Here is a 20000-nt window from a genome sequence, read left to right as displayed (position 1 = left end):
TTAATTTGCTCTTAAACCCTTCTGGATAATTCAATGACAAGTTCGAGATCGTAAACATCTAAATAAGAACATTTCAAATGTTTGGAACAAAACATATAGTTGTATGCATTACATGTTTCTATCAATCTAAATCACTATCTTCTTCTGAATTTTTTCCCTCGTCATCATGTATGTTCTCTTCCAATATGAGACTATCTTCCTGATTCTCTAGTTCATCTTCGCTCATATCCATGTCAACATTGGGACTATCTTCCCCATTCTCTAGTTCACGGATTGTACGAGCATCATGAATACGTACAACTTCAGCAGCACGATGATCATCCTCCTCTGCTTCCACCTCTGCTTCCTCGTCTAGGTCGACAACATCATGAAATGTATGGTCGACTGAACCTTCATCCTCCTGGTATGCGTCTTCATTCCGTACAAATGCATCATCGTTACCATCTTCTAATTCTGGAACGTCGTACACATGTCTATGGCTGAACTTCTGCACCACTTTCCACGGATCACCAAACTTTGTATCCTCCAAATAGAAGCATGTTTCAGCTTGACTGGCCAATATGAATGGTGAATTCTTGAACCATAGGATAGAAGTGTTAACGCTTTTAAAAAAAACCATCATCTTTTATCTTGGAACCCTTGCCCGCAAGGTCGAACCAGTCGCAACGAAACAAGTACACGGACCTGTCACCGTGTTTGTTAGTCCCGTACTTTGCTTCAAGAACTTCTTGCAACACCATAGTAGTCGGTCTCATCTGCATCACCAAAAGATCCCTTAGTCGCTACGCCCGAATTTTGAGTCTTCAGGTCTTTATCCCGAGTAAGCGTGCGAAACCTCGCACCCTTTACGTTGCAACCAGCGTATACTACTACACGCTGGTCTGGCCCAAAGAGCGCAGACTTCAAATCTTCTGATGCATTGTCCAACTGTCTCATATGGTTTGCAAACCAACCTGCAAACTCTCTCTGAACCGTCTCCTCGATGTCACGCACACCCCTACCTCCCAATTCTTGTCGGAATTCACTGAAACATAGAAAAAACACATATGAAATACAGGACAATTATGTCTGCAACATTGAGAAGTAGTTATTAAAGTGAAGCTAACTACTTACTTGATATAACGTTCTACATCGTCACAGTTGTTCAGCACATACCAAACCATTTTGTCAAATTCCTTGTCAAAATGTTTCAAAATGGATTTCCCAAGACCTTTAGCTCCAACTGAAAATACTTCCATCTCGTCAGGATCAGGTTTTCTCCGTATGTCTTGGTTCCTATCATCTTTGTTAAATCTTGTTTCTGTGCCATCCTTGAAAAATCTAGAGCAAAAAATCAAACACTCATCAACAATGTAGCTCTCTGCGATAGAACCTTCTGGCCTTGCTTTGTTACGGACCGTAGACTTTAGATAACCTAATCTTCTCTCAACTGGATACATCCAACCATAATGAACAGGACCCCTCGAAAGAGCCTCCTCAGGAAGATGAATAGCTAAGTGCACCATTACATCAAAAAAAGCTGGGGGAAGAGCTTCTCAAGTTTGCATAGGATCACAACAATTTCAACCTTCAATCGATTCAGCACATCAACTTTCAGGGTTTTGGCACACAGCTCCCTAAAAAATCTTCCTAGCTCTGCAATAGCCACATACATTTCCTTAGATGCAATTCCCTTGAGCCCAGCCGGCAACACTCGCTGCAGAAGTATGTGGCAATCATGCGTCTTCATACCGGTAACCTTACAACCATCAATATTCACACATCTTCCCCAGTTTGCGCAATAACCATCTGGGAACCTAGTGTTTGCCAAAATACCTACACAAATGTCTCTTCTGTTCCTTCGAAGCGTCCACGGTGCAGGGGGCTTCGCATAAGTTACTGCTGCATCATCATCATCCTTCACAATTTTCTTCAACCAATACTTCTTCCACATTTTGAATTTCTTCAAATCAATTCTAGCACTAACGTGTGTCCTTATTCCTGCCCTCAAGTTCAAGTAGTGTACCAACAATATTGTCACATATGTTCTTCTCAATATGCATCACATCTAAGTTGTGAGCTATCTTAAGTTCTGCCGATACGGTAGATGATGTAAGCTGACTTTCGGGTGCCATGTTGGTTCACCGGTACGCTTGCACGCTTCCGCTTTCTACTTATTGGATTTTTCCCATGTTCAAAATCCTTAACCCTTTCTACCTTCGCAGCTACCTCTTTGGGTGTGTACTTCCTTGGTGGATCTCTAGTCTCAGTTGTACCATTGAAAAGTCTGCTTTTCCTGTATGGGTGATCTTTATCAAGAAATCGCCGATGCCCAATATATCCAATTTTGTTTTTCAAAGGTTCAGCGCAAGGATTCTCATCGCAATGCACACATGCATGAAATCCTCTTGTGCTTCGGCCTGACATAGTGGCATATCCAGGATAATCATGAATAGACCAAAGAAACGCAGCATGCAATGGGAAATATTCCTCTGTGCATGCATCAAATGTCTCCACACCACTCCATAGCTGCATCATATCTTTTATCGCTGGCTGCATAAATACATGAAAATCTTTCCCTGGGGAATACTTTCCGGGGATTAGCAATGCCATCATGTAATTCGATTGATCCATGCACATCCATGGTGGGAAGTTGTAAGGAATCACAAAAACAGGCCACATACTGTAAGGATTACTCATACTTCCAAAAGGACTGAAGCCGTCTGTGGCAAAACCTAGTCTTATGTTACGAGGATCTTTAGCAAACTAATCAAACTTGCCATCAAAGTGCTTCCATGCCTCACCATCAGCAGGGTGCCTCAGTACATTGGGCTCAACAACCCTCTTCTCTTTGTGCCATCTAGTATGTGTCGACATTTCCTTTTTAACAAATAGTCTCTGCAACCTTTTAATTATAGGAAAGTACCTTAACACCTTGTGAGGGATTTTCTTTTTTCCAGTAGGGTCTCTATATCTTGATAATCCACAAACATGGCAGTTCGTATCGTCCTTGTGATCTCCCCAAAATAAAGAACAATCAAACTTGCATGCATGAATTGTCTCATAACCAAGCCCAACATCAGAAAGAACACTCTTAGCATCAGCATATGATTTGGGAAAGTCCACATCTGGCAAAGCTGTACGTAAAAGCTGAAGTAAGAGATCAAATCCTTTGTTTGTTATCCGGCTGTATGATTTGACATGAAGGAGCTTAATAATGAACGACAACCTAGTGAAAGAGGTGCATCCCTCATAAAGTTCTTTTTTCGCTGACTCAATTAGATTAGCATACAGATTTGGCAGGTCAGGACCTTTATTTCCAGACTTCTGCAGTTCATCGATCATACTAGATGAATCATCAACATAACAATCACCATTGTCTTCCTCTTCATTGTTGTCACTATCATACGCACCATCATCGTTTCTATCCCGCCCTTCGTCATCACTAAAACATTCCCCATGTCTAGTCCAGCTTGTATACGTTATGGATATACCTGAACAATTGCAGTGATCCTCGACTGTTTTTATATCCTAACGTATCAGATTTAGGCAGTCCTTGCAAGGGCACAAGATTGGTTCATCTGTATTGTCCAAGTGTTCTCGCGCAAACTTGATGAAATCCCTAACACCTGCCATGTACTTTGTTGTGAACTTCTTGGCGCCATCAGTTATCCAACTTCGATCCATTGCCTACAATTCAGTTAAGAACATGCCAACGTTCTTCAGAATAGATCTTGACAACTGATTAAAAAATCTAGACCTAACGAACAATCAGGAGAACTCACCGATGATGCGTCTCGCCGCCACCACAATGGAGCCTTCACGGAATTCTTCTCACCTCGACGAGAACCCTAGTCGATTCGACTGTTAGCAAGAGCACCTATATAGGCCGTGTCTGCTAGCGGCGCGACTTAAACGAGGCACCCTCGGCCGACATAAATATTAATAAGGGAATTATTATGTCGTAACATCTGGATCACACCATTGAAATAAATATGTAGAATAGACTACTTACGGATCCAGATCAAAATTCCATATCTACCTTAGCGGTAAGACTCCGCGTCGGTCACGCCGAAGCCCTTGTTCGATTCTTCCAAACCACAATTTTTACTTAATTAAATATGTTCCTGACAAGTGGGTCACGCATGATATATAAAACTAATAACATTTAATAAAGTAACTTAGTATTATTTCGTCACCACGATCTTTGATTTCGTCACCTATTAACAGACACGATGGAAGCCCTTCCCGCTTGGGTAATGGGTGACGATTTTTTGTTGACGAAAAATCATACCGTCAAGCATTACCTTAAATGCTTGACGAAAGATGAATTCGTCACCTATAAGGACACATCCATGACGGTATGCATTTTTGTCACCAGGGTTTTCGTCAACAAATCCCCCATCTCTTGTAGTGCTTTCTCAGCCTGGCTCGCGGCGACAGGCTCCTCCGGAGCCGACCCCGCGCCCCCAAGGTCGGAAGGCGCCGCTTTCTTCTCCGCGGCCTTCTTCAGCTCGGCCGCCGTCTTCGCCTCGGCCGCCCTCGTGGCCGCCGCCCCAATTGTAGCCGGTCTCGTCAAGACCTTCCTCTTGGACCTGCGGGGGAGCAGGGTGGGTCGTCAGCGAATCCCGCCATGAAGGAAGCAAGCTCGGCAAGGAATACTTACTTCACCGTGGGGATCGCCTTCACGCCCGGGCCGGCTCGGGCCCCAGCGTCGATCGCGTCCTCCAGGGGGCGCTGAAGCCTTATGGAGCCCTCCAGGATAGTCGGGCGCAGCCGCTTGGACAGCGGCTCGGCTTCTTCCTTTGAAGGCTCCCCCTCCTCCGGGTGAGAGGTCGCCTCTTCGTCCCCTTCGCCCTCCTGCGGCTTCGAAGCGCCCTGTGATGAAGACCCGGCGCCCCTCTTCGATCCGCGCGGGAGTCGGACGAAGTCTCGCGCTTCGGAGTCCGACTTGGTGCGCTCCTCCTCGTCGTCAACCTCCTCCTCCTCGCCTTCGGTCATTTCCGGAGGCTCCTTTCCGGCGAGAGGGGGGAGATGGTCGGCGATCTTCTGCCACCGCTGCATTTGAATCAAGGAAATAAGTTAGAAAGGAGAAGCACTACCTAGGCATCCGGGGTCGCTGCACAAGTCAATACCTGAGGCGCCGGGTTGTCCTCGGAGAAGGGCTGCAGGCCGTCCTCGAAGGAGGTAAAGGTGGCCGTGGTGATCTTGGCGAGCGCCTTCCGGTACTCGCCCTCGTCCCACTCGGTCGCCGTCGACCGGGTGCAGTCGTTTTGCCCCCGGTACTCCCACATGGAATGAGCTCGGCACCGCAGGGGGATCAGCCGGCGGCCGAGCCAGCAGTTGTACATGTTGGCCGCCGTCAGGCCCTTGCCCTTCAGCGCCTGGATCGCCTGGCGCATCCCATTCACCACCTCCTCCTGCTCGTGCGGCAGCGACCGGACGTTGAGACGTCGCGGGACGCTGGGCTCGGGGTCGTACTGAGGAATGCAAACCTCGCCTGGGGGAGTGTACTCCTTGGCGTAGAACTAGAAGCGGCGCCACTGCGACTGCGCCTTCTTGGGGAGCGCCATGTCGATGAAGCTCTCCCCGGACTTCACTTGGAAAGTGATCCCGCCGTTCGGGATGAGCGCCTCGCTGCTCTTGCTTTCCCGGGTCGCCCGCCCATGGAAGATCGATACCCACAGCGGGAAGTACGGCGGGCAGCCCAGGTAGCACTCGCACAGTGCCACGAACAGAGAGATCTGCTGCACACTATGCGGCCCCAGGTCGCCTATCTTTATGCCGTAGAAGGCAAGCAGCTGGCGGATGAAGTCGGAGGAGGGGAGCGCGAATCCGCGATCCAAGAAGCTGAGGAAGAGCACGAATTCGCCCGGCCTCGGGAGCGGCTCCACCTCGTTCGCCGGCGGGACCCGCCAGTGCTCCTTCTTGAATTCGGGGATGACCCCGGAGGCGACGTACGGGAGGAGGGACTCGCGCGTGACCTTGGACTTGCCCCAGGCTCTCGCCGCCATGACTGCGCTCGGGAGCTCTCGACGAGAAGAAAGCGGAATGGGAATGGAGGAAGAATGTGGCAGAGTGATAAGCCCTAACCCCGGGGTCCGACCTTTTATATCACCACACTCGCTCCAGATGGGCATCAAATCCGTCCGATGATTTGCCGCGAGATTACCGCCCCGCAATTAACGGTCAGGATCGACGGCGGGATCGGCGGAACGGGCGTTAAAGCTAGCTGTTAGCGGTCACATCGGGCCCAACGGTCAATTTCATGCAAACGGCTCGCGCCTCGGTCAACGTGAAATCTAGCCGTTGCTTCCTCCACGTGTCTGCACCCAGGACTTACGCCGACTGGCCTGTGACGACTGGCATGCGCCGACTGTCATACGACGACTAGCATACGCCGACTGTCAAGCGCCGACTGGCTCATCAAGTTCAGGCGAGTGAAGAATGGCGACCAGCTGATGGCTACTTGAGGAGCCCGGCGGCAATTCATCCCAGTCTGCCCCTGTGCCTCTTCGCGACCCGCGCCGGATCTACGCTTCATCACCACCGCGCTCGGGGACTACTGATGGGGATATGCCCATAGGGGGTGGGTCGCCAGTCCCACTCGCCACAAGGACGAAGGCCCAGGAAGGACCGCCAGTCGCCTAACCGACTGGGCTCGAAGGCGGATCGCCGAAGTCCCAAGGAGATGATCTGCTCGGCTGAAGATGGAGATTACTTGAAGAAGGGTGTGGTATCCCGGATTAATAGTAACTGATACGATTCGGAGTTATCTCCCTGTAACCCTAGGCCGGGGGTGGATATATAAACCCCCGGGCTAAACCCTAGAGGACACCTCATCTGAGATCCAATCTCCCCATTGTAAGCTCTCGGCTCCGTGCCAACTGAGCCCCCCCCCATTGTAATTCCCCACTGAGCAATAAGATCTAGCAGGACGTAGGCCTTTTACTCTCCGGAGGGGCTGAACCTGGGTAAACCCTTGCGTCCCTTGCACCTCGACCCGTAGATGGCGATGTTCCCTTGCCCTCGCATCAACAAAGTGCTACCCCCTGTAGCATCTACCGTGGTCATATCCACGACACCTGCTACATGGTATTTCTCCGCCATTCCAAAGTAAATTGCTTGAGTGCTACCTTTAAATTTCTATCCTTCACCTTTGCAATATATAGCTCATGGGACAAATAGCCTAAAAACTATTGTGGTATTGAATATGTACTTATGCATTTTATCTCTTATTAAGTTGCTTGTTGTGCGATAACCATGTTCCTGGGGACGCCATCAACTACTCTTTGTTGAATATCATGTGAGTTGCTATGCATGTCCGTCTTGTCTGAAGTAAGGGAGATTTACCGCTAGAATGGTTAGAGCATGCATAATGTTAGAGAAGAACATTGGGCCGCTAACTAAAGCCATGATCCATGGTGGAAGTTTCAGTTTTGGACAAATATCCTCAATCTCATATGAGAAAATTAATAATTCTTGAATGCTTAAGCATTAAAGAGGAGTCCATTATCTGTTGTCTATGTTGTCCCGGTATGGATGTCTAAGTTGAGAATAATTAATAGCGAGAAATCCAATGCGAGCTTTCTCCTTAGACCTTTGTACAGGCGGCATAGAGGTACCCCTTTGTGACACTTGGTTAAAACATATGCATTGCAATGATAATCCAGGTAATCCGAGCTAATTAGGACAATGTGCGGGCACTATTAGTATACTATGCATGAGGCTTGCAACTTGTAGGATATAATTTACATAACACATATGCTTTATTACTACCGTTGACAAAATTGTTTCTCGTTTTCAAAACCTAAGCTCTAGCACAAATATAGCAATCGATGCTTCCCTCTGCGAAGGGCCTTTCTTTTACTTTTATGTTGAGTCAGTTCACCTATTTCTCTCTACCTCAAGAAGCAAACACTTGTGTGAACTGTGCATTGATTCCTACATACTTGCATATTGCACTTGTTATATTACTCTATGTTGACAACTATCCATGAGATATACATTTTACAAGTTGAAAGCAACCGCTGAAACTTAATCTTCCTTTGTGTTGCTTCAATACCTTTACTTTGAATTATTGCTTTATGAGTTAACTCTTATGCAAGACTTATTGATGCTTGTCTTGAAATACTATTCATGAAAAGTCTTTGCTATATGATTCATTTGTTTACTCATGTCATTTACCATTGTTTTGATCGCTGCATTCATTACATATGCTTACAATAGTATGATCAAGGTTATGATGGCATGTCACTCCAGAAATTATATTTGTTATCGTTTACCTGCTCGGGACGAGCAGAAACTAAGCTTGGGGATGCTGATACGTCTCCGACGTATCGATAATTTCTTATGTTCCATGCCACATTATTGATGATATCTACATTTTTTATGCATACTTTATGTTATATTTGTGCATTTTCCGGCACTAACCTATTAACGAGATGCCGAAGAGCCAGTTGCTGTTTTTCTGTTGTTTTTGGTTTCAGAAATCCTAGTAAGGAAATATTCTCAGAATTGGACGAAATCAACGCCCAGGGGCCTATTTTCACACGAAGCTTCCAGAAGACCGAAGATGATACGAAGTGGGGCCACGAGGTGGCCAGACACCAGGGCGGCGCGGCCTGGGCCTTGGCCGCGCGGGCCTGTTGTGTGGGGCCCTCGTGTGGCCCCCTGACCTATCTCCTCCGCCTACTTATAGCCTTCGTCGCGAAACCCCCAGTACCGAGAGCCACGATACGGAAAACCTTCCAGAGACGCCGCCGCCGCCAATACCATCTCGAGGGATTCAGGAGATCGCCTCCGGCACCCAGCCGGAGAGGGGAATCATCTCCCGGAGGACTCTACACCGCCATGGTCGCCTCCGGAGTGATGAGTGAGTAGTTCACCCCTGGACTATGGGTCCATAGCAGTAGCTAGATGGTCGTCTTCTCCAAATTATGCTTCATTGTCGGATCTTCTGAGCTGCCTAACATGATCAAGATCATCTATCTGTAATGCTATATGTTGTGTTTGTTGTGATCCGATGGATAGAGAATACTATGCTATGTTGATTATCAATCTATTACCTATGTGTTGTTTATGATCTTGCATGCTCTCCGTTATTAGTAGAGGCTCTGGCCAAGTTTTTACTCTTAACTCCAAGAGGGAGTATTTATGCTCGATAGTGGGTTCATGCCTCCATTAAATCTGGGACCGTGACAGAAAGTTCTAAGGTTGTGGATGTGCTGTTGCCACTAGGGATAAAACATCGATGCTATGTCCGAGGATGTAGTTATTGATTACATTACGCACCATACTTAATGCAATTGTCTGTTGTTTTCAACTTAATACTGGAAGAGGTTCAGATGATAACCTGAAGGTGGACTTTTTAGGCATAGATGCATGCTGGATAACGGTCTATGTACTTTGTCGTAATGCCCAATTAAATCTCACAATATTCATCATATCATGTATGTGCATTGTCATGCCCTCTCTATTTGTCAATTGCCCAACTGTAATTTGTTCACCCAACATGCTATTTATCTTATGGGAGAGACACCTCTAGTGAACTGTGGACCCCGGTCCATTCTTTTAATCGAATACAATCTACTGCAATACTTGTTCTACTGTTTTCTGCAAACAATCATCATCCATACTATACATCTAATCCTTTGTTACAGCAAGCCGGTGAGATTGACAACCTCACTGTTTCGTTGGGGCAAAGTACTTTGGTTGTGTTGTGCAGGTTCCACGTTGGCGCCGGAATCCCTGGTGTTGCGCCGCACTACATCTCGCCGCCATCAACCTTCAACGTGCTTCTTGGCTCCTACTGGTTCGATAAACCTTGGTTTCTTACTGAGGGAAAACTTGCCGCTGTACGCATCACACCTTCCTCTTGGGGTTCCCAACGAACATGTGCTGTACGCGTATCACTCTTCAAGCTCCACTCAAGCCGGAATGCCTCACTTGATCATTGTTGCTTCGTGAAGACTCACAAATTCTCCCCCATACACCATGATGGGAAAGCTCCATTGATGCACATCTTCACATGTCCATTATCACCAAAATGGACGGCAAGCTTCAAGCATATGATACTCTTGAGATGCTCAATCTTGAACTTGCCCAACTCAACCTTGATGACGATCACCACTTGACGTCATCCTCTCATGGGCTATATGAGATCTCCCTTTTGATGCATGCCCATGGAAAGGTACCTAACCCACATAGACAACGCAAGGGAACATATATGATGGGTTAGTTCATAAAGCATAATTGACACGGCTTACCATACCACATGACTTCTCGTGGCACATTTTTCATGCTTCATGTGTTGACCAAACTTGAATCTATTTTTCACTCTTTGTATTGGTCAACCTTGTATCTTCTCATGCTCTATCATACTATCTTGAGGTGTATATAGAATTCTTCATTTGCTTGCATGCTCTAAATCTTAGTCAACCATAGCTCAACTTATGAGACTATCATAACACCGACTTAGAGCCATAACTTGAATTCTTCACTTGGAATCAAGCACTCAAAAATCTTGATCATTCATTGCTTATCACATAAGCTAGAGCATTGCTAATATTGAGTTCCACATAAGAACTCCATATTCATTTCTTCTTCTTGATCATATCACATATATATCTTCAAATCGATGATCTTGATGCCAATACACAAGGTATATTTTTATCTTTATGGCATCCATACTTGAATCCAACACATGGACTACAAGTAGAACCTATGGAATATTCCTTCATATAAACTCAATGAAAACATTAGTCCATAGGGGTTGTCACTAATTACCAAAATAACACATAGGGGCAATATACCCTTACAGAGCGGAGGGGGCCGCCGCCACCACGGCAAGGGCTAGTGGCAATGGCGGCGGAGAAGGGTGCCGACGAGGGCCTCTTTCGGTGGCTAGGGTTTTATCCCCGGGTCGCCGCACGCCCGGGCGACATGGGGGTCGGAGAATGATGTGTGTCCACTTTTACTTTGAAGTATGAGAAAGAAAAATTCAGACCACTTTTTCTGAAGAAACTGAGGCTCAATTTGGCATCTAAATTTTTCTAAAACCAAAATATTGTAAACCTAGTGTATTTTCTTGAAGAGGCGACAGATACTTCAGTTTTGAAATACCTCTTTTTCTATAGTGCAAGTTAACGCAGTTTTGTGAAAATATGAAGGGTTCGTTTCGCAGCTCAATTTTTTTGAAGTATTCGAAGAATACTTCAGTTTCCAAAAAAAATGAAGTAGTGTATACTTTGAACCGTTTGGATCCAAGAAATGGTATGAAAAACTGTAGTTTTTACTAAAACCAAATAGCTCAAAGTATTTAGTATAATTTTTTTTGCAGCAAGTTCAGACAAGTAAACCAGTACACACAGCCCTGCACAATTAGCTGAGCGACCGATGTAATGCGGGTTGAACCCTAACCTACGTCTTAATTTGGGATCTATCCTGACCGTTTGATCGGCCACAACTCTTGATCCAGCCGTCGACATCGTGAGGTAATTCCATCTCCATTTGCGCCGCGCACCTCGCTTCGCCGCCGCCACGCACCTCCTCCATCCGCCGTACGGCGCGGCGCAGCTGGCTTTGCTCCGCCACCTCGCTCCCGGTCTCTTCGCTTCCTCGCTGCCTGTCATCACCACCTCTTCTCTCTCGTTTCCCTCTTCCAACAAGTGAACCATCAACCTCACACGGAAGAGAAATAGAGATGGTGCTGCGACGGGCGGCCGTAGAATCCCCGAAGAAGGTGGCGGCTCTGGTCGACCTGGTGAATCTGCCGACGGCGCTGCGTGAGTTCGCAGGGGGCCGGTCCCAGATGTCCCACCTCTCCTTCTTCCTCGGCGTCTGGTCACACATCAAGAACAACAACCTCCAGGTACTGCACTGACCGCTCCACCTGTTTCTTTGGTCGCCTCCGAAGTTAATCACATTAGGTTTGGTACTCTGAATTAGTTGAACGCCCCTATTATTACGGAAGGATCTGGTACCTACATTTCAAAATTCATTTCTATTCAGTCTACATGCTACATGGTATTCTCTCAGTTGCTTGTCGTTTCTGCTACTTTTGCATTCTCTGTTGAGATGATATGCATGATAAAACAAAGAAAGTTTCTGCCCAGGTCTTGTGGTACCTGAATAATCTGAATTTGCCAACTCAAAAAAAGTTTTACCTGTACAACAATTTGGAGTATTAACTATTCAAGCAAAGTATTTCCCATGAATTTGATCTATGATAGGAGAGAATTCTAGTAATTTGAGTGTCCAGTTTTGTTTAGTTGCAACTTGCAATCAGATGGGTAGAGACCCAGTAATCCGCCAAACAAAACATGCACATCCCGTTCAGGGCCAATTGCCCATTATTCTCTTTGATATTTGAGCTGACACTTCTGTTTCGTTGGCCAGACATCCTGGCATTGTATCTTCTTCCACATAGCCACACCATGTAGTGATACAGTTGGGTGGCACCATTACTACCATCACTTGGATTTGAATTATAGTGCAGAAAGTAGTTGTGACTCCAGCTTTCTTTTGGATACTGAAGTTGGACTCTTGACATTTTATTTGTATGTCCAAAAGTGCCACTGCTGAACATGCTTGAAGGAAATATTCTGTCTTCTGTCTCTTTAGTGTGTATTGAATCACAGTTGGGTAACTACTAGGTTGAATCTTGGTGAATGACACTATGGAGTGAAAAAATTGCATTGAAGTCGTTAGCTCTGTTCTTACAATTCATAAGAAAGAGCAAAATAAAAGTTTAAAATATATTTATTTTTGTGATTACATTCCGCTAACATGTCTCATGGTATTGACATTTTTGGACACTGAATAAAATAGTTGTGGCTCCATTTCCCTTTTCAACACTGAAATGAGTACTTGAGTAGGAACTCTTGATATTTTGTTTGTATGTCAGCAGTGCCACTGCTGAACATGCTTGAGGAGATCTTTGGTGCTGTCTGTGCTGTAATCTATATTGAATCACAGTTATGTAACCAGGTTTAATCTTGGTGAATGAAATTGCATTAAGTCGTTAGCTCTGTTATTACATTTCTTAAAAAAGAGCAAAGTAAAATTTGTTTGAAATATATTTGTTTGTGTAATCACCTTCCACTCACATGTCTCATAGTATAGATAAAAGTTAGTCACTGCAATCTGTTCACAGAAAATTATCCTGATTTGCAGGGCCCAACAAATAGGAATATTGTAAACTGTGGCAAGAAGCTGAAAACTGTAAACTGTTTCATTGACTGGACATCTAACATAAAGAACCAGGCATTGTTCTTTTTCCACATAGCTGGATGTGGTGATACAATTGGTTGGCACCATTACTATCATCACTTTGATTTAATTATAGTGCAGAAAGTAGTTGTAGCTCCATCTTCCTTTTGGATACTGAAATGACTTTGAGTAGGACTCTTGACATTTTGTTTGTATGTCTAAATGTGCCACGGTCAGACATTCTTGAAGGAGATCTTCTGTCATGCTGTAGTATGTGTTGAATCACAGTTAGGTAACTACTATGTTGAATTTTGGTGAATGATAGTGAGAAATTGCATGAAGTCGTTAGCTCTGTTCTTACAGTTCTTAAGAAAAAGTATTTTTAAAATAATATATTTGTTTGTGTAATTAGGTTCCCCTAACATGTCTTGTAGTATTGATAAAAGTTGGTTACTACAATCTGTTCACACGAAATTATCCTGACTTGCAGGATACCGACAAATGGGAACATTTTAAATTGTGACAAGAAGCTGAAAACTGAAAACTGTTTTGTTGATTGGGACATCTAACATAAAGAACCAGACATCGTATCTTTTTTCCACATAGTTAGACATTGTGGATGTGCTGATGCAGTTGGGTGGCACCATACTATCATCACTTTGATTTAATGTAGTGCAGAAAGTAGTTGTGGCTCCATCTTCCTTTTGAATACTGAAATGATCTTGAGTAGGACTCTTGACATTTTGTCTGTATGTCTAAATGTGCCACCGCTGAACATTCTTGAAGGAGATCTTCTGTCGTGCTGTAGTATGTGTTTAATCACAATTAGGTAACTAATAGGTTGAATCTTGGTTAATGATAGTGAGAAATTGCATGGAGTGGTTTGCTATGTTCTTACAATTCTTCATAAAGAGTAAAATAAAAGTTGTTTAAAATATACTGTTTTACGTTCCTCTCACATGTCTCATAGTACTGATAGATGTTGTTCGTACAATTACTGCAATTTGTTCACACGAAATTATCCTGATTTGCAGGACCCGACAAATAGGAATATTGTAAACTGTGACGAGAAGCTGAAAACTGTACTATTGGGCAGGTCCAAGGTGGAGCTCTCTGAACTGCCGGTGCTTGTCAAGCTACATTTCCCAAAAGTTTTCAAGTCATAAAAATACTCTCTGTATTTCTCGCAAACTGTATTAAGTTACACCTTCTGTTTAATGAAATTTCTCGCAAACTGGTCTGACTTCTGTTGTCCTGGAATTGGCTAAATCAAGCATGCAAATTTCTTTTACTCCCACCGGTCCAAATTAATTGACACAACTCAAAAGCACACATGTACGAGGGAGTAACAAATTTCCATGCATATGTGCACACAATATAACTGCTTCAGTATGTGCGGGTTTATCAAATTTTAGTAGCTTCTGCCTTGTTTTCAGGTGAAGAAAAAAAATGTAGGACGTAGCTGCGTTCTGTATTTCGGTTGGCATATTGGTAATCAACTTGAACTGAATTTAGGAAAGCGGCTCTTCAATGCACGCCTGAAATTGTTGGTTAGGTATTCGTATTCCTACTTGTCCACCTGTGGAAGAGTTGATGATGATAGCATTGTCGTCTTTTGCATTTGTTGGTGAACATTAGAGCTGTCATCTCTTAACAATGTGGGTACTTCATTAGCTTCTATTAGCAGATACGTGTGATTGTATGAAAGACCAGCTTCTCCTTAACTTTGCTGCAACTCAGAGTTAATGATGTTATGGAACGTTAAGCAAGTGATGCTATTCCTTGCAAAAAAGAGAGCGAGTGATGCAATGCTAGTTGTAGCAGCAAATTTTGCTGGCTGTCAGAAATATTTCTGCTGTGTCGTATGAATAAGTAAATATTTTTATTGGCTATCAGGACAGCGTGCTATTTTATCTAATTGTGTGTGAAATAATTTATATGAACAAACCTTTGTTGGAAAAAGAGGTTATAAAAGAGAATAAGGACTGCCAAAACAACAAGAAAAGAAACACCTTACAGCTGGTTCAAGTTTGACTTGTTAACTAGCTAGACGATTTGGTTTCCTGGACGCCATTTATAATAATTGAAGTATTTTAATAAAAGGCTCCACAAAGACTGGCAGATAATGAGAATTATCCTTAAGTTTGTTATCGGAGAAACTGCATTTTTCTTCCGAAAGAACATGTAGACAATCTCTGGTGCAACAAGGTCCTTTGTCGATTCTGTATTCGGCGCAAGCTCTTCCGGAAGGCGACACTGAGAAAAACTACCGTTTATAAGATTCCAAAACTAACAAAAGCTTACATTTATAGCTGAACAACTCCATGTAGCCTTGTAACTAATTGTACGTGCTTGTTCGCCATTTTGTAATCATTGTCTTTTGTTCACAATTTGTACAAACACGTTACCAGCATGCTCTGCCAAGAGCTACTCTAGGAATTGAGCGCACAATTGCACATAATAGGGAAGAACAAACAAATAAAAAGGACTCCACTAGCGTGATCTTCAGAAGTTCACTTTTGATATTGGATGCATGTGCTCCCGCCATAGATTTTTTTTTAAAAAAATATTGACAAAATTCAGAACAAACTCGAGATTCTTGTCATTCTATGTGCGCACGCCAAGTTTCGCGCAAAACCAATATTTGTTGTGTCATGTGTATAAGAGATAAAGAAAATGTACCGTGAAGAGCTTTTTTAGCACTGATTTTTGTCTTTTTACATACAACACAAAATATATCGATTTTTTTGTCTACCAACTTGCAAGCACACAGAACATCGAGATGCACATGCGACAGTTTTTGTCGGATTTTTTTTAATTTTTTGAAATCCGTTTAAAACTCATTAAAAATGAGAATCTTGTGCTCGCGGGTGGATAATGTAAGGGTACATTGCCCCTAAGTGTGTTTTTGGTAATTAATGACAATCCTCTATGGACTAATGTTTTCATTGTGTTTATATGAAGGAATGTTTCATAGGTATTGCTTGTAGTCCATGTGTTGGATTCAAGTGTGGATGTCATGAAGATGGATATATATACCTTTGGTATTGGCATCAAGATCATAGATTTGAAGAGATACAAGGTTGAGAAGGGCAAGTTCAAGGGTGCATATCGAGAAGATCATGCTTGAAGCTTGCCGTTCATTTGGTGATAATGAACATGTGAAAATGTGCCTCAATGAAGCTATCCCATCATGGTGTATGGGGAGCATTTTGAATCTTCACGAAGCAACAATGATCAAGTGAAGCATTCCGGCTTGAGTGGAGCTTTAAGCGTTGTCATCAAGTCAAGCAGGATGCGCAAGGCAAAGGTATGATCTTGCTAGGTTTTCCTTTTATCGGTCTCAAGGTGGTTGTTGAGAGTCTGGGTTATAGGATAGATAGACGCACTATCAAGAGGGGTTTTCGGTTGACTAACTTCATCGCATCATCTTAGGGATCTCAATCCTTTGCATCCGTTGCATCCCTATTCTTGTTGCTTCTTGGTGTTTCTCCATGTGAGGTTTCTTTAGCTTGTTGCTAGCTTTTCAATAAGCCCAAGTTTATCGGAAACAGAATCCGCATGCATCTTCTATTGCGTTTTCAAGTTTGAACGTCTTTATCGTTTCCTAACGTTGGGAGGCTCCCTCTATTAAATCATCTAAAAATATTTTGTGAGGTTCTATTCGTCGTTATCTTTCCAAAAAAATGGTTTCATCTCAATCGGAGTTCGGGAACTTTGTCAAAGTTAAGTTATTTCGAGAAAACTGCGTTTGAAGGGTTTTGGCGATTTTGGCGCTCAAACCGGTGGCACCGGCTCTCCTGCCGAAATATCTCGGCGAGCCGAAATGGTTCCGGTTTCGCGGGAACATGTTCCAGTCCACTGTTCCGGCAAAACCGGTTTCGTTCCGGTGAGCCTGTCTTGTTCCGGCGAGGGAGCTGGCGTGCCAGTTTCAGAACCGGTCCAGCCTCATGTGCTAGAGATTTCCGACGGTGGTTTCGGTCAGCCGGTTTGCTCGTCGGATCACTCCGGCGTGTAACCCGGCGGTGCCGGTTTTACCGCCGGTACGGGTCGCAGGAATTCCCCAAATGGCTAGTTTCCCCCTTGGACTATTGATGGACGTAGAGTGTATACGCTTAGGTTGAGCTCCAAGTGCAGAGTTTGTATATGTGGAAGACGTGTTTTCCCTACGAGGGTGACTCGAGGGTAATATCGAACTCTCGGGGAACTGTGTGTTAAGGGTTTATCTCCTGATCCTTCTCTTATGAGACCTACAAAGCAAAGCAAAATATTTTGTGCCCTCAACCTCACTAAGTGGCTGTCAAGCACAAGGTGTCGGCAAAGATGTGAAAAGATAATAAATACAAACAAGAAATAAATATGCAGTGATATGGATGGTAATGCAACGGTGCTAGAAAACAGTGTGGTGTGTGGAACTAGTGGGATAGATCTCTCTACTTGCACAGCTCCGGAAAATAACTTGATATGAAAATGATGGTAAATAAATATGCAAGGATGGTGGAAACAATAATGGATGATATTTTTGGGTTTTATATTGTGAACGCAAGAAATAAAAGTGTTTTTGTATTTTCGGATTTTTAAACGGCTGAAAATAAAAAGTGTGCATAAAGTGTTGGAAATGTGTTTCTTATAATAAAAAATGGACTGGGGTTCATAGTTTCACAAATGCACTCTCTCTTTTATAAAGTGGTAGACAATGGAACACTAGAATTAACATATATGATTGCAACGTAAATGTTTCATGACAAGTTACTAGTTATATGGGCATCACGTCCTAACATAGAGAACTTTTGTTTATTAATCTCTCTTATACTCCACCAAGATGCGAACTAAATCATAACACCCTAATAATTAAGATAAATCAAAGTATAGAATTAAGTTCTATGACATGAAGTTAAAATAAGAACATGTTAGATCTAGTCATGGAGAAGTGGCAAGGTCACCCCACATCCCCGGTAGCATGGTATTCTCTTTATCCCTTGTGAGGTAACAAAGTAAGGTAAACACCCGAGTGGATCACGCAATTTCTGTCACTTTCGCCACACTAGCCACCCCCCGATACTCCATCTAATGCGTACGTTCCACATCACACGCCCTCATACACAAGTTTGATCAGAAGAAGTAAACAAGAACGGGGTACATAATATGCATCTACTTTCATAACTGAAACAAAACTATTGCAATCTCAAACATATATATATTAACTCATAAAAAGATCCACCACAAAGGTAATACATAGATGACCGTAATCATGTTCAGCAGCTCATACGGTGTTAATTAGTGAAGCTCAAAGAGAGGAGAGATACATAAGTTACTTCCACAAAACCATAGTCCAGGGGTGACCTACTCCCTCTTCATCATGGTGACGATGGTGGAGTCGTTGGAGGAGGTGGAGACCATGCCGGCAGCGCCCCGCCGGAGTTTTCCCCCCTCCAATCTGCAGCTCTAGGTCTCTGTTTTCGTGTTTCTGTGTTTTTGCGGTGCTCCCTTCCGAAAGGCATCGGGGGAGTATTTTTATAGACGTTTTTATGTCAAGACGGAGGCACGGAGATGAAAACGGACGACATCGAAGGCTCAAGGGCCAGGATGGGGCACCCCACGCGGCCAAGGAATCTAGCCGCGTGGGCCTACCCCTTTTGGTCCTCGGACTTCCTTTTTTGCGCTTCCTAGGCTCGTACTCCTTCTTTTCAAAAACCGATCCTCGTAAAATCTCAGGTGGTTTGGACGTCGTTTGAGTCCCTAAAACATCAAATATAGAAAAAAAAGGTTTTCTGACAGTGCATGGTTAATTCCAGAAAAATAGGTAAACTATGAAATATCCCCAAAATCAATATAAAATAATGATATAACACTTATATGATGCAAATATGATTGAAATATAAGTAATACAATGCAAAGTTCATGTATGCATTTTACATGCATCAATATCCTCAAGCTTAACCTATACTCGTCCTCAAGTATGAAGGTGATAAAACTAACATGGACTTTGCATCTTAACACTATAAATAGATATTAAAGATGATTACTATTGCTACATAAAGTCAAATGATTCAATCTCAAAGGAGTAGCAATATACAAGATAGTTTATGAAGTGATATCAAATATTCAATGTAAGGATGTTCAATGATAATTCACAAAGTGTGACATAGAATAAAGTAATATGGACCAAATGAATGCATAATGAAAAGTAAAAGATATCCTGTAATGGTCATAGAGTATTCTTATATAACTCTGAATATAAAAGGTGGACACTTTGGAAAGATAGATAAATAAGTAGAGGTAAAACATGAATAAGTTTCATCTAGCTTCCAAATGCTTCAACTTAAGTTAATGTTTATGTGGTATTCATTGGTGTGGAGCGCTCTCATTACCCCTATCATAGCATCTTGAATGGTTAAGTTGAAAGTGAAATCAAATACGAGTAATGTGCTCGACAAAAAGTACAGGTTGAATGCCTCATGCCACATGAAGACAAATACCTCTCCAACTAGCTACTCAATGATACGTCTCAAACGAATCTATAATTTTTGATGCTTCATGCTTGTTTTACACCAATTCATATATGTTTTGCTCATACTTCGTTGCACTTTTATACATTTTCTGGCACTAACCTATTAACAAGATGCCACAGTGTTAGTTCCCTGTTTTCTGCTATTTTTGTATTTCAGAAAAGTTGTACAGGAAATATTCTCAGAGTTGGACCAAACAAAAGCCGAAGTCAATATTTTACCGTAAAGTCCAGAGGGGAGTCGAGGGGGAGGCAGCAGGGCGGCCACACCTGCCCTAGGCGCGGCCTAGCCCTGGCCCGC

General features: G+C 43.5%; 1 protein-coding gene across 3 annotated transcripts; it reads left to right on the top strand.

Annotated features, from left to right (window-relative positions):
- Positions 1-11439: 11439 nt before the first annotated feature.
- LOC127300339 (uncharacterized) lies at positions 11440-14434 on the top strand. Of its 3 annotated transcripts, none has more exons than XM_051330438.2 (3): positions 11440-11851; positions 13156-13288; positions 13429-14300. In XM_051330438.2, exons 1-3 carry the CDS (start codon positions 11684-11686, stop codon positions 13470-13472), a joined length of 345 nt encoding a protein of 114 aa, XP_051186398.1. In that variant the 5' UTR covers positions 11440-11683; the 3' UTR covers positions 13473-14300. The 3 variants fall into 3 exon arrangements, with proteins under 3 accessions (XP_051186398.1, XP_051186399.1, XP_051186400.1); XM_051330439.2 differs by having other exon boundaries at positions 11444-11851; positions 14226-14434; XM_051330440.2 differs by lacking the exon at positions 13156-13288 and having other exon boundaries at positions 11485-11851; positions 14226-14434.
- The last annotated feature ends 5566 nt before the right edge of the window (positions 14435-20000 follow it).

The sequence above is a fragment of the Lolium perenne genome, chromosome 5 (genome assembly GCF_019359855.2).
Source record: "Lolium perenne isolate Kyuss_39 chromosome 5, Kyuss_2.0, whole genome shotgun sequence".
Classification (NCBI taxonomy): Eukaryota; Viridiplantae; Streptophyta; class Magnoliopsida; order Poales; family Poaceae; genus Lolium; species Lolium perenne.
This window is presented reverse-complemented; position numbering and strand designations above follow the sequence as displayed.